Consider the following 23,245-nt stretch of genomic DNA (forward strand, 5'->3'; position numbering starts at 1 on the left):
TATTCCTTCCACATCTCCTTGCTTTCTTGTATCTTTTCAGGTTCCTCTTCTTATTAACCATCTTCTTAGACTTAACCATGCTATCACTGCTTTTTACTTCCAGATTCTTATTCTTCTTTCCTGTCTATCTGCCAGGTTTTTAATAATTTAAAAGAAAAATTCACTTGTGTTTTTTATGTATGTCATTTTATTGCTGTAAAAGTTTTTAGAACATCTTATAATTCCAAAATAGTTTTTACCTAATTGTATGTTGTTTCTTAATTGCATTTTTGTCAGATATATTTACAGTAATGATACATGATGCATTTGCATCACAAACATATTTTTTTTGCTCCCGCTGCACCTCAAATTGCTGCGAACAGTAGTGCCATTCACATTATGACTGTTGGCATTGTGGCGTATTTTCATCATAATATTAGTTTTATTTGACAATGCTTAGCTAACTCTGTTTCCATCCCTTGATGATGCCACTCTGACTTTATTATAATAGTACATGTTTTATGCAGGTATGTTTTGTCACATTTTTAAACTCATGTATTTTATATTTGTGAAATTAATAGCTTAAGTTGTATCATAATTTGCTATTTGCAAGATGTAGACTAATTCTCTTCTTGTACAACCCTTTGTTCTCCTCAGGAACCTCATTTGTGCTGTCCAAATTTTGTTTACTTGTTATTCTTTGTGGAAACCGAGCTTTCACTTCCACAGGATACGACAGGAACCGCCATCTCTTTTAATAATTTCATGGTGAGCTCTTTTTATACTTTACGGCCCAATGTTTGAAAGAATGAAATTATCCAACAGTATCATGAACATTAGACAAAACACCGCGTGAAAATCCCACATCATCGATTTCCCCAGAAGATCATGAAGAACAAGCCAGATGGGAAAACAGTGGGGAATGATTTTGTGTGTGAGTTCAGAACAGGCAATAGCCTAATCCTTGAAACAATGATTATGATGATGAAGAAGAAGAAGAACATAAGATGTAGACTGTAAATTAGTTATATTTGGTTCCTCTTTTTTGAGCCTCTGAGGATGGTCAGGACAATTTGAAATCGATAGTCTAAAGACAGTATTAGTGATCATAGACTAGAGTGAAAGAAACAAATTTTTAAGTAAAAATTGTCACTTAAGAACACTTACATTTTTAAGAAAAATATCCATAATCTATCCCCAGTTACATATTTTTGTTCCACTGCCAATCCAATTTTCCATCAGCTTATAAATAACCAATACTAAATATGAAACTTCCTGGAAGATTAAAACTGTGTGCCGGACCGAGACTCGAACTCGGGACATTAGCCTTTCGCAGGCAAGTGCTCTACTAACTGAGCTACCCAAGCATGACTCATGCCCCATCCTCACAGCTTTACTTCTTCCAGTACCTCGTCTCCTACCTTCCAAACCTTACAGAAGCTCTCCTGCGAACCTTGCAGAACTAGCATTCCTGAAAGAAAGGATATTGCAGAGACATGGCTTAGCCACAGCCTGGGGGATGTTTCCAGAATGAGATTTTCACTCTGCAGCGGAGTGTGCGCTGATATGAAACTTCGTGGCAGATTAAAACTGTGTGCCGGACCAAGACTCAAACTCGGGACCTTTGCCTTTCGCGAGCAAGTGCTCATGGGCCGTGAGTCTTGCTTTGGTAGCTCAGTTGGTAGAGCACTTGCCCGCCAAAGGCAAAGGTCCCGAGTTCGAGTCTCGGTCCGCCACACAGTTTTAATGTGCCGGGAAGTTTCATATTAGCGCACACTCCGCTGCAGAGTGAAAATCTCATTCTGGAAACATCCCCCAGGCTGTGGCTAAGCCATGTCTCCGCAATATCCTTTCTTTCAGGATTGCTAGTTCTGCAAGGTTCGCGGGAGAGCTTCTGTAAGGTTTGGAAGGTAGGAGACGAGGTATTGGCAGAAGTAAAGCTGCGAGGATGGGGAATGAGTCGTGCTTGGGTAGCTCAGTTGGTAGAGCACTTGCCCGCGAAAGGCAAAGGTCCCGAGTTCGAGTCTCGGTCCGGCACACAGTTTTAATCTGCCAGGAAGTTTCATACCAGCGCACACTCCGCTGCAGAGTGAAAATCTCATTCTGAATACTAAATATGTTTTCCTAATTTGTATGCTGGTTATGTGGTGTTGCTTTTTGTGACTTTGAAATGAAGCAACTGTGTAGAAAGGGAAAACCAGAGTGTTTTTATTTTTTAGGAATTGTTTTCAAACTGGCTTCTCTAATTTAGATTTCACTGAATCAAGTCAATTTTGGAAATTCTAGCTGCTAATGTTGTCTAAACTATTCTGAGTTGTGCTAATCAGCTCACTGCAAACATAGCTTTAAGATCCAAGAGGGAAACTGGGATGATTATGACATGGAACCATTCTTCTTTTCTTTTTACCTTTTAGTCAACAGTTTTTAGTAACTTATTTTCTGTGAAATTTTCAAATCAAAACTCTTTTTTTTTTTTTTTTCAGGTTTGTGGTCTTGAATTTGACCGAAAAGATATTCCAATGAATAAACTCATAGCTACAACTCTTGAATCAAAATTTTATGTGTATGATACAAGAACATTTCATCCCAAGAAAGGTTTTGCAAGTCTGTCAGAAAGGGTAAGTTGTTTTTAATCTTACTGAAAAATATGATTGAAGGATACAGTTATCAGAAAACTGTTTCATTTAGTTCATTAAGTTAGTACACACTGAGCTAAGAACTGAAAACTTTTATTTATTTTTTGTGCATGGGACTGTCTCCAGTGAGTAACTTTGTCTGTCATAGACATTAAATGATGCATGCTGTTAGAATGAACATGCAGCTAGCTCCCTTTTTTCTGTTGGTATTATTGGAAAACGTGTGGATGATAGCTGTTTTAAGAATTTCATTACAAGCACATATTTTCTTTTTTATTGGATTTTGGTCACTGCCATTTAAGCAGCTGCTTCACAGATGTGTTGTTTCAGTATTTTCATCCAAGCACACTGGACAAAAAATTATAAAGCCCCAAGAGACATCACACTAATACCATTTAGCATTGTTCTAGACTTGATAATTTATTCAGTTTGGCAAAGAAGACAGTCCAGGTAAAGAGATCAGGTATGCCATATCCAGCTGAAACTCACATGACTAGATTCTGTAGAGCTACCAATTTGTAGAGATGTTGTATGCTATGCTTCACTCACTGTTACAAACAGTGCCAGACATTTTCTGTGGGGTTATGATCAGGTGCTTTAGAAGACCAGTTGAGGTGCATAGGGCAGGCTCGTCCAAACTGTGCCCCTGGGGCGCTAGCGCCCGCGATCGCCCGCGGCCAGCGCCCCGGGCGAATTCGTTTGTTGTCGCAGTGGCCAAGCCGAGCCTCGCCATGCCGCTGTACACGCGCTTCGTACGTAATTGTCTTCTTTAAGAATGTTGATTGTAAGAATTAAAGAACTTTATAACCTTAATTCTATTTTTTAATAATTATTCAAACATGGACAGTTAAAATTATTACATACAAAACAGCAAACTAAGAATCCGATTTCTAAACTCTGAAAAGGGATACAAAAACATGTACCCCGAAGGAAAACAGTATGAATGAGACTATATCCCTTACATAAAATTATTTCTAAAATAGAATATTTATGACTCTAGTTCATTTAAGAAACTGATATATTTTTCAGAAGATGCCTATTGTACATATATGACGAGTGTACATGTGCAGTACTAATAGAATGAACCTGTGGGTCAGAAAACAACTAAGATGTTCCTCGATTCTTGTTTTGAATATTGTTTTCTAAAGCTTTGCGTAGTAATTCTGCCACACGAAACCTAGTTGTTACCTAAACAGTAGATGGTTTGCTTGTTTTACCGATCATCGACCTCTTTTACAGAGGTGCGCTTCCTCTGTTACTTTGTTTACGTTGGATCTGACTGCGGGACAGTCCAGGGCAGCACAGTGTTGTGTGGTCTCATTCGCTCTGCAGCTCTTATGCCGACACTAGCGATACACGGTCGCGGACGGGGCGCTGAACTACACTGCCTTGCGCCCGCGGGGTGCGGGCGCGCCCGCCAGAGGAAATTCTTGGATGAGCCTGGCATAGGGTGATTGAGTGTATATGTGCAGCCCTGAGAACACAGCTGTTGTGTTGTTGGAAGATGGAAGTGTCCACAGGCTGCTCGTCATGAAGATTGTAATGAAACTGGTTATGGAGAGATAAATGTATTAATCGATCTTGGATTATATGAAATGACCGATTCCCAAGACGAAGACTCAAAACCGCGTGGGATGTCGGATGGGTTCTGGACCCCTTATTTGTTTCGAAGGACCGGGACTGATTGAAGCCCATACCTTCTGTCTGAGATGTGGGGATTGGAATGATGGGTTTGGAGTGCGTCATGAGTCGTGTTGCATGATAAAGTGGTAGGATGATAAGGGATGTGTTTGATAATGAATTGAGTAGTGTTTCATGATTGAATGTTAGTCGGATTGTTTGTTTTCTTTTAGATGTGAAATTGTCGCGTGAGCGTCATTTTCGGGTATTTTGCTGTGGGGTTGTCGGGAATGATTCCTAAGCTTCTGATGGTTGGATGATTAGAAATGGAGGCTGAGGCAAAAAATTTTTCGGATTTTGTTTTGATGAGTTGGGAGATGGGCTCGATGTTTGCCAAGAGGTACAGGTGTCTGTTTGGCAAATAGCGGGACGCATTTAGTGCCAAGCGCAAGAATCTATTTTGCACTGCTTGAACTTTTTTGATGTTCTTGTTTGAAGCCAGTGACCAGAGTTCTGAACCGTATAGTATGGATGGCAGCACTACTGACTTGTATAGTTTTAACTTGGTATTTACTGATAGTCCTTCTCCTTTGAGGAGGGGGTATAATGTACATATGTGCTGTGACCCTCTGTTACAGATTTGGGTGACATGTTCGCTGAATGTCAGTCTTTTGTCAAATATTATGCCTAAGTATTTTACATGATCATTCCATTCTAAGTTTACGTTGTTAAATCTAATGGCTATGTTGGGGCTCATTCTCCTGTGGGTGAACATAATAGCCTATGTTTTGGCACTATTTATGGTTATCTTCCACAGGTTGGCCCAGTTCTGGATTAATTGTAGGTGATCTTGGAGTTTCCTGGCGATGAACAGTAAGTTTTTACTGCTCCTGTACACCGCAGTGTCGTCAGCAAACAGTGACAGGTGGCCCCCTGGTTGCTTTGGTACGTCATTTGTATAGTGAGAGTAGAGAGCTGGGCCCAATACTGAACCTTGGGGCACTCCAGCTTCTATTTGTCTGATGTTACTTTGGGCACCTGATAGTTTTACATAAAAAGTTCTGTTCCTAAGGAAGGATGCCAGGATTTGAATGATGTGTTTGGGACAGCCTTGTAGATTGAGCTTGTAGATAAGGCCCTGGTGCCAGACCTTATCAAAGGCCTTCTCTATGTCAAGGAAGACTGCCCCTGTGCTGTGCCTGATACTTCGAGCTCTGCATAGTTCGTCAGTCAGTCTCATCGATTGGTGAATGGTGCTGTGTTCACCCCTGAAGCCGAACTGTTCCTGTATGATGATGTTGTTTTCTGTGCTGAATTTCTGGAGCTCCTTGTAGATGAACCTTTCTAGGACTTTCCCCAAGAAACTCAGTAAGGAAATTGGTCTGTGGTTCTGGGGGAAAAGGTGGTCCTTGTTTGGCTTTGGTATGGTTATCACTTTAGCTTGTTTCCAAGCCATGGGAAAATACTGCAAGGTTAGGCAAGCGTTGTAGATTGCTGTTAGAAACTCTAGTGCGTTTTGAGGTAGATGTTTCAGTTGAAGAGGTAGGATGTTGTCTGGTCCAGGCGCCTTTTTGTTTCCTATGTTTCTGAAGCATGTTCTGACTGTTTCAGAGTCCACTGGTGGAAATGTGGTGTCGCTTGGGGTTCTGAGTATTCTGTTGACATGTCTTATGACGTGTTCCTCGTGATCGTCGCTCTCGTCATCCACAGCTGCTGGCGTGGTGAATTGTAGTTCGAGAGTGTCGGCCATTGTTTCAGCCTTATCCTCCGGTTCGTAAACGATTCCGTTCCTGCCGTGGAGTGGCTTATTGTCAACTGGTTTCCCCTTTCTGGTTTTGATAAGTTTCCAGAACTTTTCGGTGTTGTTGTCTGCATCGCGTAGAACATCTCCCCAGGTGGATTCTCTAAAGGCCTGAAGTTCTCGTCTGACTCTTCTGGCGAGTCTGTCGGTTCTGGCTCGGTCTGCTGGGTCCCTAAGGGTTTGCCATCTCTGGCGGTGGTGTTTCTTTTCTTGCAGTAAGTCTTGGATGTGCTGAGGGAGAGCATTTCTGGAGGTGGTGTGGATTATAGCAGTAGTGGCTTTCTTCCCGCTTTTTACTATGATTTTGCTGATGTTTTCTACTGCTGTGTTGATTGCTCTCCTTGTGTGGAGCTGAGGAATCTCCGGTGTTTTTTCCTGAACAATGTTGTTGAACGTTTCCCAGTTTGTGTGAAACGATTTAATAGTTCTGGTGTCGAACTGCCTTGCCGGGTTGTCATCTAATGTCAATAAAACTGGATTATGATCTGAGTCCAGATCATTTACCACGGTAATGGTGGCCTGGTGTCTCAGGTTTTTGCATATAAATATGTCCAGTATGTCTGGTCTGTGTGTCGAGTAGTATGGGAAGTGAGTAGGGGTGTCTGGCGCTTGGACTGTTAGGCTCCTATGGTTGTCCAGGTATTTTCGTAGTATTCTTCCATTGGTGTTGGTGGCCCTGCAGTTCCATGTGCCATGTTTGGAATTTAAGTCCCCACCTATAATGATATATTCGGCCATGTTTGTCAGGTCAGTTAGGTCTTCAGGTTGTATATTTGGTTTGCATGGAGGGTTGTAGACAGCGATTAGGGTGGCTGTTCTCCCCTCTATTGTCGTTTCTACTGCTGTGGCTTCTGCTCTTCTGAGTCTTGGCGTGTTTAGTCTTCTGTGCGGCAATCTGTTTTTGACTAACACGGCTGTACCGCCCCCTTGCCGGTTTGGCCTGTCAGTTCTGTACATTGTGTAGTTCCGTACTTTAACTTTATCATCTGGTGTTAGGTGCGTTTCTGTAATTAGTGCCACACCAACGTTGTATGAGTCAAGGAATTCTTGGAGGGTATTCCTTTGAAATAGAATGCCATTGGCATTCCAAGTCATGATTGTGCTTCTTTGATTAAGGCCCGAGAAGACTGACAACTGCATGGCATATAATCGTGAATTTTGAGATCGGATCAGCAGCTACGTTTCTAGCATTTGTAGACTTAGAGAAAGCTTTTGACAATGTTGACTGGAATACTCTCTTTCAAATTCTAAAGGTGGCAGGGGTAAAATACAGGGAGCGAAAGGCTATTTACAATTTGTACAGAAACCAGATGGCAGTTATAAGAGTCGAGGGACATGAAAGGGAAGCAGTGGTTGGGAAGGGAGTAAGACAGGGTTGTAGCCTCTCCCCGATGTTGTTCAATCTGTATATTGAGCAAGCAGTAAAGGAAACAACAGAAAAATTCGGAGTAGGTATTAAAATTCATGGAGAAGAAATAAAAACTTTGAGGTTCGCCGATGACATTGTAATTCTGTCAGAGACAGCAAAGGACTTGGAAGAGCAGTTGAATGGAATGGACAGTGTCTTGAAAGGAGGATATAAGATGAACATCAACAAAAGCAAAACAAGGATAATGGAATGTAGTCTAATTAAGTCGGGTGATGCTGAGGGAATTAGATTAGCAAATGAGGCACTTAAAGTAGTAAAGGAGTTTTGCTATTTGGGGAGCAAAATAACTGATGATGGTCGAAGTAGAGAGGATATAAAAGGTAGGCTGGCAATGGCAAGGAAAGCGTTTCTGAAGAAGAGAAATTTGTTAACATCCAGTATTGATTTAAGTGTCAGGAAGTCATTTCTGAAAGTATTCGTATGGAGTGTAGCCATGTATGGAAGTGAAACATGGACGATAAATAGTTTGGACAAGAAGAGAGTAGAAGCTTTCGAAATGTGGTGCTACAGAAGAATGCTGAAGATTAGATGGGTAGATCACATAACTAATGAGGAAGTATTGAATAGGATTGGGGAGAAGAGAAGTTTGTGGCACAACTTGACCAGAAGAAGGGATTGGTTGGTAGGACATGTTCTGAGGCATCAAGGGATCACCAATTTAGTATTGGAGGGCAGCGTGGAGGGTAAAAATCGTAGAGGGAGACCAAGAGATGAATACACTAAGCAGATTCAGAAGGATGTAGGTTGCAGTAGGTACTGGGAGATGAAAAAGCTTGCACAGGATAGAGTAGCATGGAGAGCTGCATCAAACCAGTCTCAGGACTGAAGACCACAACAACAACAACATCAGCAGCTTGCCTTAGCTGGGCTGCTGTGTTCTGAATTGTTCCCAGTATTTTTGGGACATTGAACTGATTGATGAGACCGAGAATTTCTTTTACATCTGTTCCCAGGCTTGCGATTCCAGGGAAGGGGGTGTTGGCACCTTCGTCTTGCGCGGTTGGTGCCTCGTTCTGGGCCGCTGAAGTCGGTGCGTTTGCCGGATTTTGATTTGTCATGGTTTGTCGGCGCCATAGATTTGGCCAGCTTTTCCCGGTCATCGCAGGTACTGGTGGTTGTTTAGTTTGATTCATGGCTGTGGTTGAGGCGTTTTTTCTCTCCTCCCTTTTCTTGAGAATTTCTAGGTAAACCGGGCACTTTTTGAAGTTTGCAGTATGCTCTCCCTGGCAGTTGTAGCATTTTGGTTTTTCTTCTCGTTTCTTGGTGCAGGTAGCGGTCGCATGCTGTTTGCCGCATTTTACGCAGTTTGGTTTTAGATGGCAGTTCCTGGCGCCATGATTGAAACCTTGGCAGTTGTGACATTGAGTTGGGCCTTTGGGGGCCCTGTATGACTCTACAGTCACTCCGAGGTGAAGGAGTGACTTAAGTTTGTATACTTTTCTGCCTTCATCTGAGTTTTCCAGTTCTACTATGAAGTTTGGTCGTAACCTCCTCTCCGTGGCGCCTGCATCCAGGATGGACATTTGGGTGACCTTGTGTACTGGGAATCCAAGAAGGGAGAGCTCTTCATGTACTCAAACCCAGAAATCCGCTACCATATAGCTATTTGAAACTGTATAAATGTCTGGCTTCAGCTGCCAGAGAGTGCAGTTGTGTGTGTGTGTGTGTGTGTGTGTGTGTGTATGTGTGTGTGTGAGAGAGAGAGAGAGAGAGAGAGAGAGAGTTTTGTGTGTGTGTGTGTGTGTGTGTGTGTGTGTGTGTGTGTGTCATCTATTTTCAACAAAGGCCTTGTTGGCCGAAAGCTTATTTGTGATAGTATTTTTGTTGTGCCTATCTGCAACTCAGCATCTCTGCTGTATGGCGAGTGGCAACTTTCCTTTCATTTTATTGTTACATTTTAATATCCTGGATTTTCCGATGCTTGGTAGAAATTGAAATTAAATTTAGCACTGAAAGTCAAAAATGTCAAAAATGAGGTCGCTGAAGGTAGGAAAAAATTAATTCAAAAAAGTGTAAGAGGAAATAAGTACTGTTGAAAAAAAAATCTATATAGTTGAGTTTCAGCTTTGGAAGCTAATGTTGATACTAAACTGCTACTTGCTGAAAGCAGTTTCATTGAAAATATTGAAGACAGCAGACAGCAAACTCACAGAAAGTGTATTATTTTGTAACAACAAAACCAGCACCCTAGAAAGTAGTGTTTACGTTCCATGCAAAAAGGTTAAAGAATTGTACAATGAAGTAGTTAATAGAAATCTTATAAACAATGTTGGTGCCATGTGTGTGCAACATTCCAGTAAAAAACTTCTCAGGTGAAGATAGTTTACATCCTGTAGATTTTCCGCAGCATTTCAGAGATAATTTTGTGTTTAATATGACTGATGTTATGAAAATCAAGTTTGTTAAGAAGTTTCTGGAAGGTGAAGCACTAAGTTGGGCTAATCAGTATACTTAGGATGACACAACTATGCAGATTTTGAGAGAAAGGATTTTTAGATAGATTTTGGTCAGGGACAGAACAAAATAGAATAAAAAGCGAATTTCTCAGTGGACCAAATTACAGGGATGGACATAGTAGCACGAAACAGTTTTGCAAAAATCAACTTAAAAAATTAGCTTATTTGAGCAAACTGTTCAATGAACTCATCCAGATAGATGATATAAAAAAAAGAGCTAACCAGTTGTAGTACAGTGGGTCCTAGTCTATGAGCCAGATGACACAATAGACCAGTTTTTGAAATATGTAGATAAATTAGAGTTTTGGAAAAAGCAGGGAAATACAGCCACAATAGGCACACACATTTTGAAAGTGGTAGTTATCAAAATTGGCACAGTAATAATCACAACTGGAGCAAATATAGTAACTACAATGGTAACAATTATCAACAGAAGGAACATAGTATGGTAAATGGTAACAACTTTTACCCTGAGGAGCAACATGGCAATAGTTGGAACAGAAATTGGAATAGAAAGGATAATTAAAATACAAGGAAACAGGATGTGGTATTAATTCAGGAAACAAAAAACTAGCTTGGGCCCTATTGTTAGTCCATAAGTTGGGGCTCATGAAACAAATAACAAATGGACCAGAAATTACATAAATACTGACACACAAGAAAAACACTCTAGTGAAGTGAACAGGATCTATCTTGAAGATATGTACTATGCTGTTTAATCTGTTGAGAAAGAGGTATGCTCACCAGGAACGGCAAAACACATGAATAAGGTAAGTGAGCACATAGAAATTAGAAAAGAAGATACAGGAGAATTTAATTTATCAGAATTCTATAACTGGATTGAGATGTTTCATTTGTTAAATGCTGAAGGAACTGATTTTTGTGAGGATTTTGGAATTCAGAAATTAGTGGAAGAACCAGGTGAGGAAAAAAGTGAATATTTTGTTAATGAACAGAAAGTTGAGTGAAAGTAAGTATGTAAACAGTAATGAAATAGGGAATTAAGATGTTGGTTATTTGTGTGGTAATATTGAAGATGTTTGTGGTATTTTTGAATATAATAAATTAAGGGTAAGTGATGATGAATATACAGGCATTAGGTAATTATAAGGAAATGTGTAATTGTGGTTATGATACTGTAGAGGTACCCAAGGACACTGTTAAAGGATTAAGGGACATTAGTATGTATAGATAATCATACTAGTTCAGTTACCAGTTATGAAATTCACAGTAAGATGCTTAATGTTATGAATGAGAATGAATCTTTTTTATATAATATGTGGCTAAATAGAGGTGCTATTGAGAAAGATGAAAGCTTTAGAATTGTGAAAAAACTCTGTATTTAACTTTATATCCAGACTGGTGGCATAAAATTAAATATGTTATTGTAAAACAACTTACAGATAAGTACCATGTTGTTGATCTACATAAAGTAAGTAAGTGTGCAAGGATTGATAAAATTCTTAGTGACAGTGATAGTGATGCCTGTGCTAATTTAATGAAACAGTGCCAAGGCAATGAAAATGGTAAGAACAACACTGATTTTGGTGGCTTTAGTTCTGAAGAGAGAGAAGATGACCTGTCATATGAGGGTATTAAGACCGATGAATGTACTGATGTTTCTTGTCTGTTCATTAAACTCAGAATAGGATCATGGGACGGCAGGTGTCATGTTGACACAGGCAGCCAAATTTCAGGAGTGTCTGAATCCTTAAGTAAAAAAGTAAAACATTATGAGGACTGTAATTTTAGTACAGATGAAAGGTGCAACTGGGAGACATAATAAAGTGGTTAAAAGGCAGGCTTTAATAGTTTTACAATTTAGGGAGTAACTTTTACACACATATATGTTTAATAATTCAGGATCTTGATGCGGATCTTATCCTCAGCATGTCATGGATGGTTAGTGTGAATGCAGGTTCTGTCTGGGGAGGACAGAAGTTGATTATTAATGCATCTGATGGAGATTGTATTTGTACTAATTATATGAAGTCAGTTATATCTTATGAGGACAATAAAATAAATAGTATACAATTTTTAAAAGATAGTAGATTTATAGTCAAAGATATCCCAGAATTAGATACAGAATTTAAATAACTAAGGTTTCGGAAGCAAAAAGATTAACTGATAATCAGAAATGGGCGTTGGAATCTTTGTTGTGGGAGTATAGTTACACACACACACACACACACACACACACACACACACGACTGTGTTGCCTGAGACTACAGTCATGTGTGAGTGAGTTGGATTTGCATGAGTGTGTGTGTATGTATCTCTGTCATCTGTTGTTGATGAAGGCCTTACTGGCTGAAAGCTTTATTTGTGACAGTCTTTTCATTGTGCCTGTCTGCAACTCAGCATCTCCGCTATATGGTGAGTAGCAACTTTCCTTTTCATAATATTGTTACATTCCATCCTGGATTTTCCATTGTTTGATTCTAACCAATCTTGGATTATATAAAATAACTGATTCCCAAGTTGAAGACTCAAAACCCAGAAATCCTCTACCATATAGCTATACGAAAATGTATAAATATTGGTATAATGTAACCACTTAATGTAGTACATTGATGATTATGGACTTCTTAAAAAGATAAGCAATGATAAACAATTATTTTATGTTTGAACTGTATGTTTCAAAGATATTTTGCACAAATAGATCGACATATGATAGTATTTTCCTTGCTACATGCTGTTAGATGTAAATCATTGTCTTTGGGTAGTTAGTAGTATGAGTTTGAAGTGCGAGGATGGAGTACAAGTTATATGTGCTGTGTTAGCATTTGGTTGATGTTGATTTGTATTGTGAAGTGAAATGACTGAAAATATTTGTGTTCAACACCAGAAAGTCCACCAGTGTTCATATTATTCAACAAAATGAAGCTGAGCTTCCTCTAGACCAGTATAAAAAGTTACATTTTAGAATGGACTATGAGCCTACAATTTACAACAAAGAAGAAGAATAAAAGATGAGTATTATGAAAACTGTATATTCAAATTCTACCATTGCTACTTCTCTCTGAATTAACCAGCTACCCAAATTATTAACTTACTTCAGAATTAATAAATATTTTAGAATTCGCACAATGTCATCCAGTGGCAAAACCATGAAGACTATTTACAACACATCCACTGGTAAAGCTTGAAGATTCATGTTACTAAATCAACTTTGGGTTACAGAAGGTGGTGGTGATCAGAAGATGTAGAAGAAAAGGCAACACTCAGTTGACAAGAATATTGAAATAAACAATTCAGTTCTTGTTCATGGTAACCTGAGTGAATTGGCCCAAGTCGTGGCATGAAAAATACCCACAGAAAATCACAGAACTATTTCTGGCCTGAACTACACTCACAGCATGCAGTGGATTAAATGCTTCTTTAAGCTGTTAGTGCACTCAACACCTTTCATCTCTTGCAAAGGTGAAATCCTGACGTCTCAGTCAACATTACAAGCCTGTAGTCAGCCACTACTCAGTTTCTGTGTTGTTTGGCTCATTGAATATATGCAACTTTACATGATTCTCTTAATAATGACCTCTTGTGTTGTATTCGACTCAAAATGTCCATTGCATGCTATTCCCTTCACAATGTTAACCCAGAAAATAGTTGACATGGGCCTACATCACTGACAGCAGCTTTTACTGTGTGTCTCGTCTCCAGTACCTGTCAGCTAGAATGCTGTTAATTGTAGACCATTCATTGTAAACATGTTGTACAACTGCATTGATACACCAACAAATCTGGCAATGGTCATGGGCACACCCAAACATGTTAGCTTCTTCCTGACAGTCTGTCATGTCTCCTTGTCAATTCATCTTGTGGTACTGATTCCATACAACTGGGTGGCTTATACAGACGACCTCACTGCCATGCCTTATGTCAGTGCAGGAGGCTCACAAAGTGGTCTTTTCAAGGGGGTAACAAATATTTTGTTTGTTAACTTATGTTAACTGGTAAACTCCATTACATTTGCTTCATTAGTTATTTACTCAACAACTACTTTTTAATATGCGAGAGAATAGAGACCCCATCAGCTCCCATTGTAATGTGAAATAATTTCTTCACCAGCTAGCGATGTTTATGTAGAAATAAAATCTGGTATACAGGTAATAGATACGTTGCTGTAAAGCTGTTATTAGGAAAAATAAGAGTCACCGATACACTTAATAATTTTTTAATATTCTCACTTTTTTTTTAAATACATACACAAGGTGTCATTATCTCCAGCACTTGTTTCATGACATCAAAAGTATACCATTAGGATCAAATGAATCAAAACTGTATGATGAAAACTCACACCCAACAGCAGCTGATATTTTATCAGAAGTCACAACACTGCGGGAATGTTTTGCGAATACAGATGTCACATAAAATACCTGAGGCACATGAGCACCCCCCCCCCCCCTCCCTCCCCGCCCACGAGATGCCAGTTTCAATATTCAGCTAAGTTTTGTCAGTGATTAACAAGGTAACAAAGCTTAGCAACATTTTAATACACCATCAGTAACACTAGCAATGTGACATCATGTATTTGGTAGTTGCTTTATTTCAGACTTGTCTTGTCACACACTGACTTGATATTTATGTAGCTTCTGCTCCCTATAGAGATAAAAGCACTTCAGTTGTTGACCGTGTTTATTTTGGAAATGTATTGAATCTATTCATTATTAGCTGTAACTACATAATATTATAACCCACAAATCATGCTCCACTAACATTACTGTGTCGACCATCTGTGCTTGATGTCAGCATGCAGTAACGCCTTACAGATGACAGGTGGCAGCATTAGCAGTGGAAGTTATATAAAGCATGTCAGGGGGATGGGGAAAACAGTGTAATCCTGTGCAGTCCAGTCACATTAAGGTGTCCTCCACCTATGTTTTACATAAGCGTGCAATGATGACTCACAGATGGCAGGTGGCAGCATTAGCAGAGGAAGTTATATAAAGTATGGTGGGGGGAGGGGGGCACGGAAAACAGTGCAGTCGTAATGTGGAAACCAAATTATTTATCTCACATCTGAAGGGTCATAATCACTGACTTTCTGGCCAAGGGTGGAAGCTAGAGAGCAGCAGCTGCATGGCAAATGTACGTGAATAGCACTCGTCTACATTACTCTCTATTAATATAATAGAGGGAAACATTCCACGTGGGAAAAATTATATATAAAAACAAAGATGAGGTGACTTACCGAACGAAAGCGCTGGCAGGTCGATAGACACACAAACAAACACAAACATACACACAAAATTCAACCTTTCGCAACAAACTGTTGCCTCATCAGGAAAGAGGGAAGGAGAGGGAAAGACGAAAGGAAGTGGGTTTTAAGGGAGAGGGTAAGGAGTCATTCCAATCCCGGGAGCGGAAAGACTTACCTTAGGGGGAAAAAAGGACAGGCACACACTCGCACACACACACATATCCATCCACACATACAGACACAAGCAGACATATTTAAATATGTCTGCTTGTGTCTGTATGTGTGGACTCGCACACACACACATATCCATCCACACATACAGACACAAGCAGACATATTTAAATATGTCTGCTTGTGTCTGTATGTGTGGATGGATATGTGTGTGTGTGCGAGTGTATACCTGTCCCTTTTTCCCCCTAAGGTAAGTCTTTCCGCTCCCGGGATTGGAATGACTCCTTACCCTCTCCCTTAAAACCCACTTCCTTTTGTCTTTCCCTCTCCTTCCCTCTTTCCTGATGAGGCAACAGTTTGTTGCGAAAGCTTGAATTTTGTGTGTATGTTTGTGTTTGTTTGTGTGTCTATCGACCTGCCAGCGCTTTTGTTCGGTAAGTCACCTCATCTTTGTTTTTATATATAATTACTCTCTATTAATGTGCACGCGGAGGCATGCGACTGGAGTTCACTCACTTGGTATCATGCAATGCTCACTCATGGACTGACAGCAAACAGCCATGTGTCCTTACAAAGCAGGTATAAGGAAACATAGCTTCTACCTATACAGCTACAGTCACAGCTGCAGAACAGGAGCCACATGGCAAATCAGCCTGAATAGTGCTCGAGGCTGCCAGTTGACTCACTTGGTATAAAGCAATTCTCACTCATGGAGTGATGGGCAACAGCCGTTTGGCCCTACCAAGCAGGTATAAGGAAACACAGATGCTACCTATACAGCTTCAACACAACATAGCCACACTAATGGGTCTAGCAAGTGTTTGAATGAATTTAGAATTAGAATTTCTTTATTAGCTGCCGATTTTCCATGTTTTCTAAGGGGAAGGTATGCACTGTACACGTGAGAGTCACCACAGTGTAACAAAAATTAAAGTGATAACAAAATATTGAATGAACTTCAATACAGCAACAACAATGGCAGTAACCCCATGGCAAGTTGCACCATATTTTGGGGTATGTGTTGAAATGTAGGTCCCCCTTTAACTGGCTGTATCTGTTCATAGGTGGGAGGAAGTCAAGGGCACATAACCACACCTAGTAAGTCACTGCAGTGCTGAAACCACCCATCAAGTTGAGCACTGCTTTACTTGATTTGCAGTGTAACAAATAAAACATAAAAATACTTATCGGCAGTCAGGCTCAGTGGTTTGGGCCGTAAAGCACTAGGTAGCCCCAATGTTAAGCAGCCAATTTAGTCAGCCAGCTGACAGTCAGTCATGACCGATAAGCTGAGTGAGATGGATGTGGAATATGTTATGCCTTTTTTCTCATATCTGATGTACTTTACTGTAATTGTAAAATTTATTTTTCCATCATTTTATTTGCTTTATACACTGTGGTTTATAACTTCATGTACATAGGAAATATAGTGACTCATCTATTTTTCCACAGTTTTGCACAAAACTCTCATTAGTAAAAATTTACAAATATCGGAGAAAAGCCCCATATCAAACAACAGAGTACCAACACCATGCGTCATTGTCGCGGGTGAGGCATTTGGTATATCTGAAAATTTAATGCATGCTTATGGAGGAAGGAGTTCAACAAACAATAAGAGGACCTTTAAAAACTGACTGTCTCAGACTAAGCAATTTATAGAATACACACTGACAAATAAATGGAGAACAGAACATTTTTCATCACCCAATGGATGTTTGAGATGAATTTGCAATTGGTGCAATAAATGCATGCTGTGTTTTACAAGCTAACATGCTAGAAAGCAATGAGTGAAAATTTTAAGACCTATTGTATGTCCCTTCAAAATGGAAATTTCCCCAAGTCTTACAAGTTATTAAAAGTCATCATGAAATTTGTTTCAGGATTCAGGGAATGTCTGGTTACTTTGACAAGTGCACAGACATTGAAGGCAGCCACATAAGTTCTCCATGAGACAGCCTGCTCATAAGTGGCAGCACGGAGCCAGCTAGCTGTCGCAGAGGCCCAGTATGCGGGCTACATCACTTCAATTTTATATTGGCTGATGCAGAAGGCCTGCCTAGAACATTACAGCCCCTTACATTTCTCTGTGCACCAGATAATACGTCTCCCCATCTCACTGCTAACATGGTGCAAGAACTCTGTGTAAGCAGCCAGTGATGAGAATGCTGCAGACAAAAACTCCTTTCTTAGACTGCTAACACTTTTGAATATGTGTCTCCTTAGTATAATTATGCAGTTTGTTGTTGTAGTGCTATAGAATGAGTGATCCAAGCAAGAACCCAGTGGTTCTTATTGATTAACATCTCCAGACTTTTGATATTAAGTCTCCTGATAGTTTATGGAATGCTGCTCAATATCCAGAATCAACCAGAGTGTTTCAGGATTAATTCTGAGTGAGCGTGCCATTAGAATATGGAATAGCTTTCATTTCGACATCCGTCTGTGCAATTATATAGAGTTTTGAGATTCAAAAATTTCAGAAGAGACACTGGGTGTGAGTATATAAAAGATACAAACTGCCTATTGGCTTCTGTCTCGGGTACTTCAGCCGATGCTCATCTGATGATGTTGCTGATGTTTCGCCAGCATGAGTGGCTGGCATTGTCAAAGCTTCGCCCTCCATTGCCAGTGGTGAACTGGAGCCGAGCTCGCGGCCGCAGACTGTATATATCTGGTTGACCAACGTCCAAGGGCTTCTCCGCGGTCATTTCCAGTGCGTTTCTCCTCTTGCTACCTGGAGAAACACACCGGAAATTATGACGGAGAAGCCCTCAGACGTTGGTGCGCCAGATACATATAGTCTGTGACCGCGAGCTCGGCTCCAGTTCACCACTGGCAATGGAGGGTGAATCTTTGACACTGCCAGCCACTCGTGCTGGTGAAACGTCAACAAAATCATCAGATGAATGTGGCCGAAGAACCCAAGACAGAAGCCAATAGGCAGTTTGTCAACAAGTGACCACGAAAGCCTTAAAAATTTTGTATATAAAAGAGTTCGTAATATTGCAGCATGCTTGCAACTTGCGTGTCATGGAAGCGTCAAATGATGATTGTAAGACTTTTTTCTCTCTATATACTGAGTGCATTTATTGTTACAGAGACATTCTCATGATTTAAAAGAAAGTAGTTCACCTCCATTTGTGGCTGTGACCAAGGGAGGCTTAAACAATTCAGACATATAGTAGCCAAAGAAATGTCAAAGAAATCTGGTCACGAGTTTCAAATGACATTAAGACATAAAAAGAAGATTTTATTAGGAATGTGATTTGAGAAGTGAAGTAAAATTCTCCATATTTGCTGAAACTCGTACATTGAAGTCATGATTATAGATCAATCCAGGAATGCATTCCATGTGTAGAATGTATTTTCTTTAGTCTCACAATGGTAAATCTTTGTAAATCAAATAAATGGTGGAATGTTTCAAATAAAAGAGTTGTTCTGAAAACTAATTTAAAAGGAACAAAAGGTACATTTGTTTAATAAATGACAAAGAATTGGCGCTATAAATGCAATTGGATTCCAAATTCATCTGCAGGTATTATCCTTAACACTTTTTATCCACAGATGATTTCTAATTGTTTTTATTCGTGTAAGTGAGTAATATTTCAGACAATTTTTGTTATTCACAAATAATGAATAGCAATTTATATCTCTATACAATATTTGTCATTCACATAAATTTTGCCCAAGTGTGGAGTTAACAGAAGTGCATTGCACGTGCGCACACTGTAAATTCACAGCCTATGTACAAGTGGGTGCAGGTGCAGGAAATCCGCGTAGTAATCTTTGGCAACATCCACCAATGTTTGCAAAGCGTATTAGTGCTCTTACTCGCACACCGCAGGTGCATGTGAGCCATGTGCATAGGGTAGGCAGTTGCAGGGCTCTAGTGGAAGCATTTCGAAATGGCTCAGTTCGTGAACCGTTTTCGTGCCACTGTGCTTGAAGTATATACCGTCTGTAGCAAAATGGCGCTATCCAAAACTGCTGCTGAGGCAACTGTGGTGCACCACAGGCCATAGGTGACTGGGGTGAATGATGGCTGCAGAGGTGTATGTGGGCAAATAGACATGAAGCTGTTGGGCAACTGATTGCACAGATGAAGCAAGGGGCTACCAACATTGTCTCCGCAATGACCATTGAGTGAACATTGTTGCATATGGGTCTCTGAAGCAAGCACGTGGTTCATGTACACATACTGACTGCTGTTCAGGGGCAATGAAGGCTGGAGTTTGTGCACTAATACCACAGCTGTATGTCCATTGAATGGTGACAACTGGCTTTTTCGAATGAATCATGTTTTATGCCCCATAGCACAGATGGCTACTGGCATGTACGCTGTGAAATGTCTGAAAGTAAACACCCTGCAACAATCATCAAAAGGGCTCAGGCTAGAGGACATCCCTGGATGATCTTGTTAGTCTGGAAGGCACGATGGATCAATACAAGTATGCATTTATACTTGGGGACCATGTCCACCCCTACATGCTGTTTGTTTTTCCTCAGCACAGTGTCTTCTACCACAGTTTCATCGGCGGAATGTCATCTACTGCAGTTTGTTTTTCTTTGGCACAATGTTGCAGTTGATGTGCATGGTTCGAAGACCGCCAAGATGGATTCATCATACTCCCCTGGCCAGCAAACCCTCCGAACTTAAACCCAATGGAGAATCTGTGGGACCCCCTTGATTGGGCTGTTTGTGCCATTGAACTTCAGATGAGAAACCTAGTGCAGTTGCCAACAGCACTAGAATCGGCATGGCTCCACATCCCTGTCAGTACCTTCCAGAGCCGCACTGATTCTCTTCCTGCATGTCTCGCACGAGTCTGTGCTGCAAAGGATGGTTATTCAGGCTTTTTCCAGGTGATCACATTATTTTGACTGGGCAGTGTATTTGCCTAATGGTGCTCTGCTAATGACATTATATGCTTTTTGGTTGGGTGTTGATGTATTCCCATAGCTTTGTTTAATTATTTAAATGCTTAAAGTGTTAAAAGCTTCTAAACAGCCTTGTCCTTATCGGTAATGCCTTATTCATGACTATAAATTGTTCTTTTATTTTCCATGGAGGATCCTTTATGTAGGATCAGATAGTGTATGTGGTTCTTTATTGCTGGTGTTCATTGTTTTTTATTATCTCTGAAAAGTAGTTTAACCCATTGTAGGAACTGAAACAATATTTTTTGTGTTTATTCTTGTTCCAGGCTCACAAGTCAACAATATGGTTAGCGCGCCATTTACCACAGAATCGTGACATTTTTGTCACTTGTGGAGGAAGTGGCTCAGTATGTTTATGGAAATAGTAAGTTTCATAATTTTACAAGTTATGAAAAGCAACACTTTTAGAGTCTTCAAATTAATTTCACAATTTCCTCAATTTAGGGAATCATAGATTTCATTGTAATTTTTGCAAGTATAAATTTAAGAAATGAATGATTTTTACTTCTCTAGTGAATCTTTCTTGGAACAGATGCATGTTAAATTAAAGAAACAATAGTTTGTATGACACAGCACAACTCTGATAGCCTTGTCAACAAGATCTTCCTACCAGAGGTGCCTCGTCTGTAGTTAAATTTTGTGATTTCTCATTAGCAAAGATGTGAAGGCACTTTTTTTTTTTTAAATCAGCATATAAAATTAAAATTCATTGACAGTTAACAACTGGCTGCTTGAGAAGTAATAGTTGATTGCTGAGGTTAATACTATATTAAATTGAGTAGGTAAGTCACAGTTTCAGAGAAACAGTGGGTGAGTTGTATAACATTTTATACTCTTATTTGATATCCCTCCTTTATATCTGCAGGGTTCCATTTGATATTGTACTAATGCTGAGTGGTCTTTATCTTCATACACCCTGCATCTGTAAGTTGCTTAGAAAACAGAAGCAATTTGAACACTTAATTACCATTCATACTTCAAAAGGTTTCAAACTTCCCTTGAACTTGAATTTTGCTTGTTTCAAACCTTTATTTGCATCTCATTCCAGTTGTGTGCACCAACCCTGTGTATTGCAAAAGAATCTGATATTAATTGGCATTCTGTTTTCTTATTCTGCTATTAACAAATATTTCTTTCTCTGTTGTACTTTTTAGTGCTTGATGAATTTGATTCCAAAAGGTGAAGATTCAACATCTTTCATCTTGTCTTCCTGCCACCCATAAAGTAATGATTTTGTTTGGACCAAGTAATCTAACTTGGATTGAGACTCGATTAATGGAATTTGTAATTGAACCAAGTGTCTTAGAGTATGCCCAATGCTTAATTCTTCTAATACCATATTGTACACATTCACCATGTTTTCATCTGTCATTGCATTTTTGATTGTCCTTTATATAATAATATTAATAATAGTAAGAGTAATAATAATAATAATAATAATAATAATGTTGAATGGTTCGACAACCTAGTGCAAGTCTCAGTTGGGCACATCTTTGGGATTGAGTCAACAGCACCTGTTGTTCCCATCCAAGCCATGCAATTACTCATTGCAATATTGAAAAGTGCCTGAGTTATTCTGATCACGATGCACTGTGGCACGGCCATTATGAAACACATCAAATGAATTCACAATTGTGAATAAGGATTACCATCGGGTGTTGAATGGAATGACAACAATGAAAATTTGTGCCAGACGGGGAACTCAAACCTGAATTTGCCGCTTATCATGAGCCTTACCATCTGGCTATCTGTGCATGACTCATGGCCAGACCCAAACTTACATGTTTTGTCAACCATGCATCCTTATTTGCAATTGCGAATTCATTTGCTGTGTTTTGTAAGGGCAGTGGGCGCCACAGTGCATCATGATCAGAATAACACAGGCACTGCAATATCGTATTTCCTTGCCGATACTGGGCAAGCGACTTTCGAGTACAGCATCTGACCTGTACGGGAATATACATAATGGATGTATGAGTACCAGTTGTAGATGCATGGTTGACGACATATTGAAGTTTGGGTCTGGCCGTGAGTCGTGCATGGATAGCCAAATGGTAAGGCAACTGCTCACGATAAGTGGGAAATCCAGGTTCAAGTCTCAGCCCGGCACAAATTTTCATTGTTGTCATTCCATTCAACAGCTGATGGTAATCCTTATTCGCAATTGCAAATTCATGTGATGAATTACTAATTGGATTCAACATCGCTGAATTTCATCCTTCATGTGAATCACATTGATAAGAAATTTGCACTTTTGAATTCAGTGATCCAAGTCATAAGTATTGACAGTGAAGAAACTGAATGATTGTAAGCCTCCCCAATGTAGGAAAAATATTTGTCAACAATAAACCATGTAAAACAATAAATTTTGTGATGGCATGATATTCCAGTGTATCTATTTGAATAAATAATACACAAATATCTATCAAAGCTGTATAGACCAAACTGTTCCACATATCAACTTGATACATTCATTCATTCCTGGTGGAAGATAGGCCTCCTTTTGTCTAATGTTTGGGTGTATTTAACAGTAAATGAGCATATTTTTTCAAGAAAATGTACTGGTTGTGGCTCGATTTAATGTCCATTATAGCATATACTGGTAGTGTCTGAATGTAAAGATAGGATCCAGGATTGTGTGACTCACATCAGCAGCACAGCTTGCCATACAACTGATACATCAATTCCAAAGTTTTCAAGACAGCTAAGAAGGCACCCTGTTGCTGGATACAATGAGCTATGGATCTGTAGAAATTCAATTGCAGACCAACTGCTCAGGACCTAGGTGCCGTACAAGCATTTCAACAGACAAAATTGAGCCAGAAGGATATTTTTCAGTGTGTATGTGTGGGAGGGCAGAGAGTCACTGGACAAGAGAGAGAGCAAGCTACAGTCACTGAAATTAATTATTCAGTTTTTGTGTTCCACCCTCAGATCACAGAAATGGGACAAAATGATAATGACCTGTCTTTGTGTAAGGAATTTGTTCACTAATCTATGGCTATCTGCAGT

At 39.7% G+C, this 23,245-nt stretch overlaps 1 protein-coding gene across 1 annotated transcript in view; it reads left to right on the plus strand.

The window, feature by feature from the left end:
- LOC126471479 (dynein axonemal assembly factor 10) overlaps nucleotides 1-23,245 on the plus strand; it is a 173,481-nt gene that overhangs the window by 128,918 nt on the left and 21,318 nt on the right. Inside the window, exons 6-7 of the mRNA XM_050099685.1 lie at nucleotides 2,463-2,597; nucleotides 20,500-20,597. Coding sequence (XP_049955642.1) covers nucleotides 2,463-2,597; nucleotides 20,500-20,597 — 233 coding nt within the window. The remainder of the gene's footprint in view (nucleotides 1-2,462; nucleotides 2,598-20,499; nucleotides 20,598-23,245) is intronic.

Source organism: Schistocerca serialis, chromosome 1 (genome assembly GCF_023864345.2).
Source record: "Schistocerca serialis cubense isolate TAMUIC-IGC-003099 chromosome 1, iqSchSeri2.2, whole genome shotgun sequence".
Lineage (NCBI taxonomy): Eukaryota > Metazoa > Arthropoda > Insecta > Orthoptera > Acrididae > Schistocerca > Schistocerca serialis.